This window comes from Rhipicephalus microplus, chromosome 5 (genome assembly GCF_043290135.1).
Source record: "Rhipicephalus microplus isolate Deutch F79 chromosome 5, USDA_Rmic, whole genome shotgun sequence".
Taxonomy (NCBI): domain Eukaryota; kingdom Metazoa; phylum Arthropoda; class Arachnida; order Ixodida; family Ixodidae; genus Rhipicephalus; species Rhipicephalus microplus.
In genome coordinates, this window is record NC_134704.1 from 175,415,221 (window position 1) to 175,432,649 (window position 17,429).

Here is a 17,429-nt window from a genome sequence, read left to right on the forward strand (position 1 = left end):
CACGACCACTCATGCTCTTTTCTCCTTTATATTCCTACAGTATGAGCCGGGCGGTAGTGTGAGCCGGGGATGTGAAATTGAAATACGAGGTTGTCCGCTGCGACCTGAGGACTCCGTCTTTAATTCTGAGTGCTGGATCTCATCCTCACCCTCTAAACAAATCCTGTCATCTTTATGCAACCATAACAATATATAAGACAGAAGTCACAAGAAGAAGGGAGAATACATAATATCGTCCTTTGGTCAAAAAAGAAAAACAAAACAAAAGCATTCTACCAACATATCTCTTGCTGGGTTGTCGGCTTTGCTCTGAGTATTGACTAGCTACCACCTGTAAATCGATGTGTCTTTCCTGCCACGAGCGCTTCAGCACTAGTTGGAAAAATATACAACACTTTTGGCAGCACCTGCCATGTAGGCAGCAGTCGTTGATGTTGCACGGATAAAAGTTACCCTGTTTGCTTTATTCCACAGAGTTCTGGCGTTGGATTTTCTGTTAAGAAGCAGCGCTTTCACTGCCTCCTCGCATCTTGCCTTCAGCCATCGTCACAAATCATTCGGCTTGTGTATGCATGGCGAGAATATAGTCGGTGATGTAGTCCCGCTACTTCGGTTCACGGCTCGGAAGCCACGAGTGCGCTGTGACGCCTCGCTCCGAGGATGTCGCTTTGCCTTGGTCGAACATCCTGCTCCTCTATGGGGCCCTGGAAATAGGAGAACCACAATTATCTTAGCGCGCTGGAAGTAGAAATTGTGCCAAAAGCGGCTTTATATAGGGGTCAGCGCCAAAAGCGCTTACCATAAAAGCAGGGAAGGGCGAAAGCATTCGATATTGTACAAATCAATAACAGGAAATGAGTGGAAATATATCAAGAATTCCGAAAACTAAATATTCCTTAAGACTGAAACCACAGACCACAAAATGGGTGGTTACAATTTGGGCTTCTGAGATAGGCAATGCAGTATAGGCACAGCATACTGAGCAGATGGAGCTGCGTTGTTTACACTGCCCCGTCTCAAAGTTTTGTACAGTGCCCCGTCTCAAAGCGCAGAAAGTAGACACGTGCTCGCGTCCCCCGTGTATCCCGGCCCATTTCCGCTCAGAGATACAGGGCGCGAAACGCGCGCGTCGCGTTCCATTTTCATTGAGGCCGTCTCAAGGTTGCTTTTTTTTATCCGCTAGGCCATGTGAGCTGGTTCTGCAGTCAGACTGGAAAACTCCACTGGACGGTGCCTATAACACAAAGCGAAACTGCGCCGCGGTGGACGCTTTAATTGTGGGGCACTTTATGGAAGCACGCTGCCGTACGCTGTCCAACGCTGCCGTCGTTAACTGGCGTAACGCAGGCAAAACCACACTTAGCAAGGCCAGCTTTAGTGAATCGAGCACGCGCTTGCACAAAAAAAAAAGAAATCTTCTTCCTCGTGTTGTTCGATCACACTGATGATGATATTAAGTGGGGACATTACTGCTATGGAGAGAGAAACGTGACAACACAAAGCACCCATAAATAATGAAAGAGTTAGCAAACGAGAACACAAAATTGAAAAAAAGAAATAACAATAAGAAGAAAATTAAAAATAATTAGAAGCTAACAGGAAAAGTTTAACGACAGAACCAAAAAATAGGACTAGAAACAGAGCAGGAAACAAAAAGAAAAAGGGAAGAGGAACAAAAAAAACTCCAAAGCATTTCCTACGTGTCCTCGAGCAGTTCATGCCTAACGCCGACCTGTACTGTGAGACTCGACTACGAAGAAGCTGCCCGGGCTCAGGATCGGGCGGCAGTATCTTTATTGTTCATTGAGAGTTCGTTACTTTCCGGAAACTGTATCGGTCTTTCTCAGCTGAAGCGAGTCATTCGATCTTGATGTCATTTTCTTCCCCCGGCCAGGGGCACTCTCTTTGGTTAGCTTCCACACCCACCAAGGATTGGTCGATTGACTATTTGTTACGCAGTGGGGCGAGAAGTGTCCCTGTGGCGCTGGTACCTACAGATGGGGGCAGTATTCCGATGAAGAGCCCAAAGGCGATCCAAGTGGAGCTTCGAAAAGCCACTTCGCATTTCCAGATCACTGAGGTCCGCCAGTTTGGTCGCGGAGGCATCCTGTGCTGTTCCGCAGATCAGGAATGCATTCGTGAGCTCCTGCTATGTTCGGAATTCGCAGTGCATCCGGTAAGCCCATTTATTCCGGCACACCTCGCATGCTCGAAAGGATTAGTCCGTGATGTAGACACAAGCCTGACACCTGCAGAAGTGCTCGATTTGTTTTCGGTGGCGGGTGCAATTTCAGGGTACAGGTCCACCCGTACAATTGACAACATAAAATCTCCAACGGAATCGGTGATAGGGACCTTTTTAGGAACAGTCCAACCTTCCGAAATTAAGGCATGACCACTGATCTATAAGGTAGAGCCACTTTCCCCCAAACCCCTGCAGTGTTTGAAACGTTGGCGATATGGACATAGCGTCAGAGGGTGCCGATCAGTTCTTAGATGCCGTCGGTGGGGTGAAAATCATCACAGCCGCAAGTGCAGCTCTGAGAAAGAGAGGTGCTGCTTATGTAATGGGGCGCACCCTGCAGACTCCGCAGACTGTGCAGCAAAAGAAAGGTAGCTTGCATATTGGATATTGTAGAACGCAAGCGGTGCTCTCGGAGAGAAGCCGTTGCAGAAATGCAGGAGAGATCCAAAGGATATGCAGGTGTTGCAGCACGTAATACCACCACCATGGATGCATCTCTCGCAACATCTATCGCAGAGGCTATAGAGAAAGCTACGGGAAAGGCAATGGAACGGCTCGCAAACAACCTTTTTGAAAGCTTCGCATAATTGGTTTCCAATCAACTATCTCAAATTCTAGGTGAATGATCTACGAACGATAAGGATCCTCAGACGTCATTGGTATCGCAGCGTACGGAAATAGAAAGTGCGACAACACGTCAGCGAGCGGTTTCTCCTGAGGCAGGGACTTCCAAAACAACGAAAGACGGTGATCTAACAGATGATTCGGAAGCATGTGCAGATATGGATATGGACTCTCATAAGGCTCTGAAGCGAACCCGATCTTTTAATAAAAAAATTCTTCGCATATTTCGAAATCTAAAAAGTATCTATCCAAAAAAAAAATTCTTTGGGAACATGTCTAAGAAAGACTTTTTGCGAAAGGACATTTTGGACCAAACAGTTTCTGCGACGGTTCTGTCGTCAAAAAAGGTTCACTAACAATATTACAGTGAAACTGCAGATCTATATTTTCCGCAGCCACAGACTTATCGTACCTTTCTTCACAACTTTCCCATGATATTATAGCACTGCAAGAAAGCTGGGTTTCAACCAGCCAGAAGTTTTACCTAAAAGAATTATCAGCTATTCCGATTGGACCAACCTAGCAGAGGTGGCGGGCTTGCTGTCTTGATAGCAACTAAGTCTAATCACAAAGCTACGATCTCTTATTGTTGTGTGACTCAGATTGTGAAGTTTTGATAGTAGACATAATACTACCTGACGGTACTCTCTTCTCGTTTGTAAATGCTTGTTTCCCAGCCGGGGTGCAAGGCACACGAAGTCTAGACGATATGTTCTCTGCCTGCAGAAAGGATATATCAATCTCTGGAGACCTCAATTCACATCATGTGGCTTGGGGTTTTAAAACAGATTTAAGCGGAAAACGCTCGTGGGAATGGGCTATAGACAAGAATTTATCTTGTTTAAATTCCCAATCCGCTACTTTTGTCCGAGGTGTCTCTAAATCTGTAATTGACTTGACATTTTCAAGCTCATTTCTAAATATAAGTTCGTGGCAAACTTTAGACTGTGCTACTAACAGTGACCACTTGCCTATTAGTTTGTTCTGAACTTTCCGAGAATACATGTCACCGAAAAGGCCTGCTCATTCCTCAACTATAGAAAATTAGAAAAATACTTGATGGCTACTTTTGATCGCCGCAAGGACAAACGAGGTGACATTAGGGCTATGAGTCTCTGTGCAGTGTTAAAAAGATCAGTAAAAGACGCAAAATTTAAATTAAACTCGGCCACAAGAAGTCCTTACAGTCCATGGAGGACTGAAGATTGCATGAGGAGCTATAGAAAACGGAAAGCTGCATGGAAACAACTGCTGGTCAACCAATGTCCAAAAAATTGGTGTGATTATAAATTCCTAGCAGCAGGCTTCACACAGTAGGTACAGAAAGATGGTTATAATATTGACCCGTGTCTACATGTGGACAACAACGATGATGGGGGATTTAGCGGACACCAGGTAGTGGGCCTCTGGCTTGACGCGAGAACGAAGATCTTGTGGCTCAGCTGTTGAGAACACGCTGCTTTCGCTGCCTCAAGGCGTACTTGTGCTTTGTTCGCGTTGTACTGCGACACTGGTGGAGGTGCTGGCCCGCGACCCCGCCTGATGCTCCACACTCCCACGGGGAGCCGTTCATCCAGCCCAGAAGCACTTGTCGACACTCCCGTGCATCGCTTCAGTCGTCGCTTGCGAGGCCTCCTTCCAGGGTTCACTCTCTCACAGGAACACTCTACAAAGCACCGCCAGATCTACCAATGGCCACCGCCCATCCACAACAGTTACTACGAGACAGTAGTTTGCCAACCCCATCTCAGGGAACCTTTTTTTCACCGCTGGTGCCTGATCGCTTTGGTGGTGGAGCACATGAACACGTCGAAGAATGGCTTGATCACTATGAACGTGTCGCTAACACCAACCAGTGGTCCTTTGAACAAAGGCTTTCCCGCGCCTATTTTTATTTCGACGACAGCGCTAAAACTTGGTACGAGAACAGAGAAGGCAGTTTGTCATCATGGAGCGACTTTAAAAGAGGGATGATTGACACATTTGCCGATGTCGACCGGCGCGAACGTGCGCAGCATTTACTCGAGCTACGGGTTCAGAAACCCAATGAAACGGTCGCAATGTTCGCTGAGTACATGGCCCGTCTCTTCCGTAAAGTTGACCCGCACATGACCGACGACAAAAAGTTGCGCTACCTCATGCGCGGCGTTAAAGAGCAACTGTTCGCCGGACTTTTGCGGAACCCGCCAAGCACCGTGACAGACTTCATCAAAGAAGCTACGGCTATCGAACGGGCGCTTCACCTACGATGCCGACAATACGATCGCTTGTCCAGCATCGCCCACATGCAAGTCCCCGCTACGGCATCTGACAATCAAAGCTCGTTGCGCGATTTGATAAGAGAGATTGTTCGCGAAGAGCTGCTGAAGTTCCGGAATCTGGTCACGGAACCACCCATGGCGTCTGTCGCTGAAGTCGTCCGCGAAGAAATACGCCAAGCGTTTTCAACAGCTGATCCTACTGACGATCAGCGACCTATGAGCTACGCAGCCGCGCTTCGCCGCCCGCCGCCCGTTGCGCCGTCGTACCGCCAGCCATCGGCAGCCGTTCCTTGGTCGCCACAAGAACAGACACCGCGACGACCTGCCGTCGTACCGCCGTACCAAATGCCGCCGTACCAAGAGCCGTCTCCCAACGAGACACGGCATTTGCCACATTACGAGCCGTTGCGGCGTCCACAGCTTCGTAAAACAGACGCCTGGCGCACTGTAGATAGGCGCCCGCTTTGTTTTACCTGCGGAGGTGTGGGCCACATTTCCCGCCATTGCTGGCACCGCGTAGATATGTTTCGACCTCTTCGGCAATGGTCTGACGATCGACGCGCCAACGACGGCTACGCACAACGCCGGGACACTCATTCTCAAGGACTCCCCTTGTCTCAGTCCCATTTTGACAACCGCCGTGCCAATAATGACGACAGTGTGCCTGATTACCAGCGAGGTTTGGGACGTCGACCACGCTCTCCGTCTCCGGCATATTCGCCTTCGTCGCGCCACCGAACTACAGCCGACGTCAGTGGAAGGAGGTCAGCAAGTCCACGCCGGGGAAACTGAGGGCGGCGACCTCCGGGGGTGAGGTTGCAGGCCGTCAAGGCGACGAAAAAAAGCCCCCGTTACTTGTACCACAGGACGCCGTAAAGCCGAGAAGTTGTAACACCGACGAAACTGTGACCACAGATCTTACCGTTTCGGTAGACGGACAGCAAGTAACAGCCTTAGTTGACACCGGCGCCGACTTTTCTATCATAAGTGAAAACCTTGCCGTACGCCTCAAAAAAGTGAAGACTACGTGGACGGGACCTCACCTGAGGACAGCAGGCGGCCAGCTGTTGATGCCTGTCGGAAGGTGTATGGCAAGATTCGACATCGGTGGATCTTCTTTCGTGGCGACGTTCGTCATCCTCACCTTGTGTTGCAAGGACTTGATCATAGGGATGGACTTCTTAAGAGAATATGGTGCCGTCTTCAACATCCCGGACCGTTCAATTACATTCCGCAAGAGCCCTGGTTTAGTTGACTGTTCAGACGCAATAAGCAACACTTTACGTATAATTGATGATGATGTCGTCGTCCCGCCCCGGTCATGCACTCTTGTTTCAGTAGAAGGCGACGAAGTGTTTGATGGCGAAGGCATTGCTGACCAAATTGGCTCGCTGCTATTTAGTCATGGTATTTTGGTCGCACGAAGTATCGTCCGTCTCACTGGTGGACGCACGAATTTACTTCTGACGAACTTTAGTGCTGAGCGCCGGCACCTTCCGAAGGGCACAGCTATCGCTTCGTACGACAATATTGTAGAAATGTGAGGCAGTTAATGTTTGTCGGTATTGGACGAAGAGCCTAATCAAGAACCAGAACCCATTCTCGATGTTGGCACCACTCTGTTAAAGGACGAGCGACAGAGACTTCTTCAGCTGCTAGCCGAATTCCGCGACTGCTTTTCAACGACATCACGAGTTGGTCGAACACCTTTGACAAAGCACCGAATAATCACCGAGGACACGGTGAGACCTATCTACGAGAACCCTTATCGTGTAGCTTCAAAGGAACGCGAAGCCATACAACAACAAGTCGCGAAAATGCTTGCAGATGACGTCATTCAACCGTCGCAGAGCCCCTCGGCATCGCCTGTAGTGCTAGTAAAGAAGGACGGCACCCTGCGTTTTTGCGTAGACTATAGGAAGCTGAATCGGGTGACCAAGAAAGATGTGTACCCGCTCCCACGTATTGATGATTCTCTTGACAGACTTCGGCACGCTCGCTACTTTTCTTCCATGGACCTGAGGAGTGGTTACTGGCAGATCGAGGTAGACCCAAGAGACCGAGAGAAAACCGCTTTTGTGACCCCAGATGGTTTATACGAATTTAAAGTCTTGCCTTTCGGTTTGTGCTCCGCGCCCGCAACTTTTCAAAGGCTTATGGACACGGTACTTTCGGGATTGAAGTGGAAGACGTGCCTAGTCTATCTGGACGACGTTATAGTGTTTTCGACCACTTTTGACGAGCATCTCAAAAGGCTGGAAGTTGTTTTACGTGCCATACGGTTCGCGGGCCTAACATTGAAACCAGAAAAGTGCCATTTCTGTTTTCACGAACTTCAGTTTCTCGGTCACGTCGTCAGCAACGCAGGCGACCGGCCCAATCCTGGAAAAATTGCCGCCGTCACACAGTTCCCAGTACCCTCCAATAAGAAGGCTGTCAGACGCTTCCTAGGCCTTTGTGCCTATTGTCGCTGGTTTATCGCAGACTTCGCCCGCATCGCGTCGCCACTAACTCGTCTCACAAGAGATGATGTTGCCTTTGAGTGGAAAGAAGAACAGGAGGCTGCCTTTAATGACCTGCGTCAACGTCTCCAAACGCCCCCTGTGCTCGCCCACTTCGACAAAGAAGCCCCGACGATGCTTCACACAGACGCTAGCAATGTAGGTCTTGGGGCTGTGCTTGTGCAACGGCAAGAGGACACAGAAAGAGTGATCGCCTACGCAAGCCGAACGCTAACACGCGCAGAGGCTAACTATTCAACAACAGAGAAAGAATGCCTCGCCGTAGTATGGGCAGTAATGAAATTTCGCCCGTACTTGTATGGCCGACACTTCAAAGTTATTAGTGACCATCACTACCTTTGCTGGTTAACTAATCTAAAAGATCCCACCGGCCGATTAGCGCGTTGGAGCCTAAAACTGCAAGAGTTTGACATGACGGTCGTGCACAAGTCAGGCAAGCGACATATGGACTCTGACTGTCTGTCCCGTTCACCCATTGAGTCGGCAACCCTACCCGAGGAGGAGGAAACGGCATTTCTCGGTGTCCCCGACACGACCGCCATTGCGCAGCAACAACGTGACGACACTGAGTTGCTTGGCTTAATTAACTACTTGGAAGTCAGATCTCAGAAGGCGCCAAGAGTTTTCGCAAGAGTATTGTCATCGTTTTGTTTACGGGGCGGAGTACTTTACAAAAGAAACTTTTCGTCGACAGGATCCGCCTATCTGCTCGTCATACCAGCAGCCCTTCGTACCGAAATACTCAAAGCATGCCACAACGAGGTGACCTCTGGCCATTTGGGTTACATGAGAACGTTGGCCAGAGTACAGCAAAGGTATTACTGGCCGAGACTAACCACAGCCGTGAAGCACCACGTTCGTACCTGTCTCGACTGCCAGCGACGCAAGTCACCACCGACTAAACCAGCTGGCCTACTGCAACCTGTGCAGGTCCCAACAGCTCCATTCAACCAGATAGGCATGGACATTTTGGGCCCACTTCCTATTTCCACTGCAGGAAACCGCTGGGTTATCGTCGAGACGGATTATCTTCTTTTGGATCACGTGCTGTTGCTGAGTGGAACAACGCATCGTAAGACCACTGCCTACCACCCACAAACAAACGGGCTGACGGAGCGTCTGAACAAAACCATTGAAGACATGCTTTCGATGTACGTAGACATTTAACACAAAAATTGGGATGAAATCTTGCCATACATAACGTTTGCGTACAACACGGCCAAGCAAGAAACGACCCGCATGACCCCGTTCAGCCTCGTTCATGGACGAGAAGTACGAACTATGTTAGATGCGATGCTGCTGCACGAAAGGGACGACATCGACCCAGAAGCCAACACGTTTACGGAACGCGCGGAAGAAGCTAGACAACTGGCACGTTTACGGATCCGCCAGCAGCAAGAGTACGATGCAGGCCGCTACAATGCTCACCGCAGAGCAGTTGTCTATGAAACTGGCGACAAAGTATGGATTTGGACAACCGCACGGAAACGAGGACTATCAGAAAAGCTCTTAAGAAGATACTTTGGGCCATACCGAGTGCTGCGACAACTGAGTGACGTCACTTACGAAGTTGTTCCCGACAATTCGTGTAGTACCGATCGTCGCCAGCACCATCCTGAACTCGTTCACGTAGTGCGCATGAAGCCTTACGTCAGCGAGTGATTGCGTGAGACTTATCTTTTAACAAAAACTGCATTATTGACTTCGCATCGGGTCGATGCTCTTTGAGAGGGAGGCAAATGACCCGTGTCTACATGTGTACAAAAACGATGATGGGGGGACTTAGCGGACACCAGGTAGTGGGCCTCTGGCTTGACGCGAGAACGAAGAAGATCTTGTGGCTCAGCTGTTGAGAACACGCTGCTTTCGCTGCCTCAAGGCGTACTTGTGCTTTGTTCGCGTTGTACTGCGACAATATGAAACGACATGACTATCTTTCTAGGGCTAAAAACAAAAAAGCGCTCTTCAGATTTTTAAGATCTCAAAAGATGCTACCACCCACTGAAAATATTGACTCTTCCGTTCTTTCGCCCCGTGAACTCTCTGATTTAGTAGAAAATATTGCGAAAGCGCTTCAAGATAGATTTATGTCAACTATACCACTGCACATTGTGAACCCAATGGCAGGGGACGATTTCGAGGAGGTTACTTTAGATGAGCTGGCAGAGATAATAGGGCACTTATCTCCTTCAGCACCTGGACCAGATGGGATAACAAATGCAACGATAAATGTTATATTCGAGATTTCTCCAAGTGAAGTACTTAATCTGGTGAATTTTTCTTTGACAAAAGCTTGAATACCTGCGGAATAAAAGCTGTCTTAAGTGATTCCACTTCTTAAAAAGCAGGAAAAAGGATTCGCCATGGACAATGTAAGGCCGATATCACTCACGTCAAATCTGGTTAACCTTATCGAAAGACTTTTGAATGCCCGGGTAATGACATATATTAATAATAACGCAATATTTAATCCTAAACAGATCGGTTTTAGATCCGGTTGCTCAATATGGTGTGTGCATGTTGATTTAGAGAGCCGAATACAACTGACTCGGCATCGGCGCCAACACTGCGCATTAGTTACTCTAGATTTGGCCAAAGCGTACGATAGGGTTGAGCATTGAATTTTATTAAAACAGATGGAATATCACCACTTTCCCAACTACATCACTGCGTGGGTGTCGGAGTTTTTAAAAGGGAGAGAATATTACTGCTTTAAAGATGGGTACTTGTTGAATAGATATAAGCAGACACGTGGCGTACCACAGGGGGCTGTCCTGTCGCCAGTTTTATTTAACATTTTCTTAAGCTGCATTCCATCAACTAAGGATATTCAGTTATATGTGCACGTGGACGATATTGCTTTCTTTGCAAGTAAACCGACCTTCATTCCTATACCAGAGTCTACAAAATTATCTCAATATGATATAAAGATGGCTTAAAAAATATGTATATGACCCTAAGCGTAAAAAAAAGTGTGCTTCTTGCATTCTCTTTTCTGCAGCCTATCAACATCTCGTTAATGTACAGTAATGAGCTCATTCCGCAGGCAAGTTCCCTTAAATATTTGGGCATCATATATAATGACACTATAAATTGGAGCAGTCACATTGATGATGTGTACTCCAAGGCAACAGTAGTAGCGGGGTGGCTACGGAAGCTCGCTAACCATAAAGCGGGTTTAGGAAGAGATGTGCTAATAATAATATATAAACTTTATGTGCTGGCCATCATGGAATTCGAATGTGTATTATTTTCTGGCAGCGCAGCTTATAAAATGAGACCCCTAATACTGCTGAAAAGAAAAACGTTGCGTTCGTGTCTGGGTCTACCAAAATTTGTTGCAAATAACGTGTTGTTTATGGAAGCTCGCCTACCTTCTCTGCTAAATAGGTTTAAAATTCTTACTGTGCAAGCATTCTGAAAGATATACAGTTCACCCCAAAGACTCTCATTTTACGCTTTCATTCAAGAACCGGCTTTATTTTTGAAAACACATTGGTCGCGACTACACACCCCGCAAATAGTATTTGCACAAGCGCTACTACAGCAACTGAATGTAAAAATTAAACATATTGGTCCAATACGCAACCTAAGGTCAATGATTAGCATACAATATGATGATATATTTCCTCATAACGCGAAACAATTGGCACATAGATACTTAAATGACCAGTTAGCAGACTATCAAGCTCAACTAGAGATAAGCAATATCATAGCGACTGATGCATCTGTGTCAAAAGAAAAGGCTGGGGTACATTTCCTCTCCTTCTTTGGACTGGTCCTTTTCGATTTGACTCCCAGATCATACCCTTGTATTCATTGCACAATCATTGGCCATTGTTCTTGCCCTACGCAAATTGCCCTCAAGCGAATTATTAGCAGTTATCATTACAGATTCGTTATCAGTTTGTAATGCACTTTCTGCGGCAGTAAATGCAGAGCTGATGAATACGTGTCCGCATTTAGTACCGAAAAACGTAAAAAAACTGCATTTGCTCTGGGTACCGGGCCACCACGGATTATATTTGAACGAAATGGCGGACTCTTTAGCAGCAGTATCCCTGATTGGGCCCACCATCCCAGTTTTGCCAGATACGGCTTACGTGACAGCGCTAAGGTTTCGAAATGATAAAGGGTGCTCACCAGCGCAAACGACAGGGCAGGAGGGAACAGGAGAAGATACGAGACAGAGCGCTGAACTGCCAACAATTCATTTCTTGTGAAGGTATTCGCTTTTATACAGTTAGCAATCGCACTAGTCATGCGCGAAACACAATGACAATGCATAGGTATATCACATTGGCAAGCAAAGAAACAACTTTTCCTTATGGGTGAGCGCGACAGAAGGGGTGCTAACACAAGCATCTTTCAATGAGCAAATCTTTTCTGCCTCTATGATCTCGCGTGTGGTATGATCCCTGCATCTAGCAACAATAAAACACTCTGAAAAAATTGGCCGGCAGCCACACGTGCTGCAGTGAACGGACAGCCATCCTTGTTTATAGTGATCCACATTGTACATATGTTCCCTCAGCCTCTCATTTATACAACGACCTGTTTGACCGACGTAATACCTTCCACACGATAACAGCAGCTGATACACCATATTAAAGATGCCATCTCTGAATTTATTTGCATGTTTTGTAGTGCAACCGGGGGTAGGTCTGGACAAACGAACGGACAGGTTGCACAGGCGATTCAATTTTTGAGGGGCCGTAAAGACCACCTTCACATTAACTCGCTGTGCCACTTTCTTAAGATTGTGCGCTATCTTGTGCATATATAAAACCACGGCAAAAGTTTGTCTATCTGTGACAAGTGGGACTGCATTATCTGTCCCTTGGGCCTTAAGTTCACGCCGCAGTCCTTCGGCAACGGAAACTTGCACGTGGTCGGGTTAAACAGCCGACGTCAGCCTTGAAGATTGCTCAACAAAGCTTGTGCAATCTTGTGCACACATAATTTTCGCAAGGCATTCATGAAGCAAGATTTTGCAATACCTCGCTTAACTAACTTAGAATGCGCGGAATGAAATGGCAAAACAGGCTTATTTCCACGCGGTTGATACATCCAGCAAGTACGTCCATTATTCAGGAAAAGCTTAAAGTCAAGGAACCTAATTTCACAATTCTCAGAAAGTTCATGAGTAAGCTCAAAATGTTTAAAACCGTTTCGCATCAGGGACTGAACTGTAAGAGCGTCATTCTTATACGATGCAACGTCAGTGTCCATAAAAATTAAAAAAAATCATCTACGTATCTGAAAACGAGCGTCACATTAGTGTTAGTTAAACTTCCGAAATGGATCTGTCTAATTTGCCTAAAAACAGGTCACTGACGATGGGAGCGATGCAAGAAACAATAGAGATACCGAATTTTTGAAGGTGAGGTTTTCCATTCCATAGGATGTACGTCGACTGAAGGTAAAACCTTAAAAGCTCTGAAAACCCACTGACGCTCACGCCAGACTTGGTCTGGAATTTTGAGGCACCATGCTTATTTCTATATTCTCCAATGCATTGTAACAATGAGTCATGCGGAATGGAATAGTACAGGTCCTTGATGTCTACAGAGAAGGCGAAAAGAGTCTTACTGCAACGCAACGAAATAAACTCCCGGACCTTACATGAACTTTTTACCAGAAATGAATCGTTCACTTCTAGGTACTTCAAGGTTTTCTGCAGGTAGAGTGCAATACATTTTTGCCAGGTATTATTTTCAGATACAATTAGCCTAAAAGGCATGTCGAGCTTATGCGTTCTCGTGCTGAAGAAGGCTTCAAGGAAATCTTCCTAGGCATTTGACATATTTTTAAGGACACTTACAAGGTTTAACTTGCGAAGCAGGGTCTTAGCTTTACTTCTGATCTTTTTCGTCGACACTTCAGCATGACAGTTAAAAAGTGTCGAAACCGTGCGACAAGCTTTTCCCCGGTACTTTTTAAGGGAAATCACGGCAAAGCCGCCCTCCTTGTCAGCAGGTAACACACATAATGAATGCTCCTTCATAAAATCTACAACGCAATTTACCGGAAGAGTCGAAAGGCTCGCCTTAAGCCGACTTAGGACATCTACGCCGTCCGCCATGCAGCGGTCTTGCTCTTCTCGTGGAGCACGCCGAGAGACTTGTCGCACGGTAGCCAAAAGGTCGTGCGGGGAAAGCTTAGGCTCCACCGCAAACTTCTGTCCCAACGAAAGCAATTTAGGGACATGCTGGGGCAAGTCCTAATTTCTGTTAGGCAAGTCCTAAGTTCTAATACAACGGGCCCTTTCCTGACTTCTTCGCTCCAGCCTGATGTTGTCGGCAACATGATCGCAGTTACCACTTGCCGAGTGCGCGCTATTTCATTTTGTATCAAGAAAAAAGTGCTTCCGGAAGACGTTTGTTGCCTGTTTGGTGGGTTTACGCCGTCACAAGGAAACGGGTCAAGAATCTGCAAGATATTGAGGGCAGAGTTGCAAAGACAAGTACGGCTCTACAATGTGTACTTATGTGCTCACGTACAGATCTCCAGCACACCTGTTAACGCTGCGAGGAATCTGCGAGAACTTCGGCGGCATAATTATATGTCAACCGAGTTCCTCTGGAAGGCTGAGCTCCTTCGGCTCCGCAGCATAGCGCCCACACGACATCAACCACCGAAATGGCCGATCTACAATCAGGAAGACTTGGACTTGCCCCAGCATGTCTCTAAAGTGCTTTCGTTGGGACCGAAGTTTGCGGTGTAGCCTAAGCGTTCCCTGCACGACCTTTTGGCTACCGTACGACAAGTCTCTCGGCGTGCTCCACCAGAAGAGCAAGACCACTGCGTAGCGAACGGCGTAGATGTCCTAAGTCGGTGTAAGGGGAGCCTTTCGACTCTTCCGGTAAAACGTGTTGTAAATTTTATGAAGGTGCATTCATTATGTGTGTTACCTGCTGACAAGGAGAACGGCTTTGCCGTGATGTCCCTTAAAAAGTACCGGAAAAAAGCTTGTCGCACGGTTTCGACACTTTTTAAATGTCATGTTGAAGTGTCGACGAAAAAGATCAAAATTAAAGCTAAGATCCTGCTTCGCAAGTTAAACCTTGTAAGTGTCCTTAAGGGTATGTCAGATGCCAAGGAAGATTTCCTTGAAGCCTTCTTCAGCGCGAAAACGCATAAGGTCGACATGCCTTTTAGGCTAATTGTATCTGAAAATAATACCTGGAAAAAATGTATTGCACTCTACCTGCAGAAAACCTTGAATTACCTAGAAGTGAACGATTCATTTCTGGTAAAAAGTTCACGTGAGGTCCAGGAGTTTATTTCGTCGCGTTGCAATAAGACTCTTTTCGCCTTCTCTGTAGACGTCAAGGACCTGTACTATTCCATTCCGCATGACTCATTGTTACAATTCATGGGAGAATATATAGATGAGTATGGCGCCTCGAAATTCCAGACCCAGTCTGGCGTCAGTGTCAGTGGGTTTTAGAGGTTTTAAGGTTTCACCTTCAGTCGACGTACATCCTATGGGCTGGAAAACCTCACCTTTGAAAATCTGGTATCTGTATTAGTTCTTGCATCCTGCCCCGCCGCGGTGGTATAGTGGCTAAGGTACTCGGCTGCTGACTCGCAGGGCGCGGGCTCGATTCCCGGCTGCTGCGGCTGCATTTCTGAAGGAGGCGGAAATGTTGTAGGCCCGTGTGCTCAGATTCGGGTGCACGTTAAAGAACCCCAGGTGGTCTAAATTTCCGGAGCCGTCCACTACGGCGTCTCTCATAATCATATAGTGGTTTTGGGACGTTAAACCCCACATATCAATCAATCAATCAATTAGTTCTTGCATCGCTCCCATCGTCAGTGACCTGTTTTTAGGCAAATTAGACAGATCCATTTCGGAAGTTTTCACTAACACTAATGGGACGCACGTTTTCAGATACGTAGATGATTTCTTAATTTTTATGGACACCGACGTTGCATCGTATAAGAATGACGCTCTTACAGTTTCAGACCTGATGCGAAACGGTTTTAAACACTTTGAGCTTACTCATGAACTTTCTGAGAATTGTGAAATCAGGTTCCTTGACTTTAAGCTTTTCCTGAATAATGGACGCACTTGCTGGATGTATCAACCGCGTGGAAATAATCCTGTTTTGCCATTTCATTTCGCGCATTCTAAGTTAGTTAAGCGAGGTATTGCAAAATCTTGCTTCATGAATGCCTTCCGAAAATTATGTGTGCACAAGATTACAAAAAGCTTTGTTGAGCAATCTTCAAGGCTGACGTCGGCTGGTTACCCCGACCACGTGCAAGTTTCTGTTGCCGAAGGCCTGCTGCGTGAACCTAAAGCCAAAGGGACAGATAATGCAGTCCCACCTGTAACAGCTAGATAGGCTTTCGCCGTGGTTCCATATATGCACAAGATAGCGCACAATCTTAAAAAAGTGGCACAGCGAGGTAATGTGAACATGGTCTTTACGGCCCCTGAAAAATTGAGTCGCCTGTGCAGGCTGTCCGTTCCTTCGTCCAGACCTACCCTCGGTTGCACTACAAATCATGCAAATAAATTCAGAGATTGCATCTGTAATGTGTTGTATCACCTGCAGTTATCGTGTGGAAGGTATTACGTCAGTCAATCAGGTACGTGTATAAATGAGAGGCTGAGGGAACATATGTACAATGTGGATCACTATAAACAAGGATGGCTGTCTGTTCACACTGCAGCACGTGTGGCGGCCGGCCAATATTTTCAGAGAGTTCTATTGTTGCTAGATTCAGGGATCGTACCACACGCGAGATCATAGAGGCAAAAACGATTTGCTCATTGAAAGATGCTTGTGTTAGCACCCCTTCTGTCGCGCTCACCTATAAGGAAAAGTTGTTTCTTTGCTTGTCAATGGGATGTACTTATGCAATGTCATTGTGTTTCGCGCATGACTAGTGCGACTGGCAACTGAATAAAAGCGAATACCTTCACAATGTAAAGGGGGTTTATTGAAGGACTAAGCAAGCGGGTGGTAGCTCTAAAGGAACGCAGGCGCACCCAGATGACGGTGCATGATCGCCGATCTCGTGCCTTTTTCTTGTGCTGATGATAGCTGACCTGATGGTATCAACGTCTTTCTTATTCACTACAATTACCCCCGGCGAAAAAGTTGAAGCCATCCTGGCAATATAACACGTGGGGACAAGCGGGTCAAAGTAGGGCTTCAGACGGTTTACGTGAACTATATCACGTCCACGCCGACGACGATCGCTCGGTGGCGTGAGGGGTTCAATGGCGTAGTTCACGGGTGAAGTACGCTCGGCCACGCGGTAGGGACCAGTATAGTTAAAAAGTAGCTTGGGTGATACACCAGGGGCGCAGGGCGGTACATGAAGCCATACAAGTGCTCCATGAACGAACGTTGGTGCAGAACGATGGTCGTCGTCACGGGTCTCCTTCTGGCGCTGTTGGTCGGATGTAGTGAGCCGCTTGGCTAGCTTGCGGCACTCTTCTGCGTAACGAGCGGCTTCCGAGACAGGCTTGCATTCGGAGGGATCTGGTGAGTATGGCAGTAAAGTGTCGATGGTGTGCGATGGTTGGCGACCGTACAGGAGAAAAAATAGGGAAAACCCGGTAGTGAGTTGCGTAGCGGTGTTATACGCCTATGCCACAAATGGGAGAACGAGGTCCCAGTTTGTTTGATCAGAAGCGATATGCGTGCGAGCATGTCCTCCAGAGTACGACTAAAGCGCTCAGTCAAGCCATTCGTCTGTAGGTGGTAGGCTGTACTCTTCCGGTGAACAATATGGCACTGTTGAAGAATTGCTTGT

General features: G+C 47.1%; 1 protein-coding gene across 1 annotated transcript in view; it reads right to left on the bottom strand.

The window, feature by feature from the left end:
* Positions 1-443: 443 nt before the first annotated feature.
* LOC119174111 (monocarboxylate transporter 10) overlaps positions 444-17,429 on the bottom strand; it is a 206,336-nt gene continuing 189,350 nt past the window's right edge. The window contains exon 10 of the mRNA XM_037424918.2: positions 444-704. Coding sequence (XP_037280815.1) covers positions 615-704 — 90 coding nt within the window. The 3' untranslated portion in view covers positions 444-614. The remainder of the gene's footprint in view (positions 705-17,429) is intronic.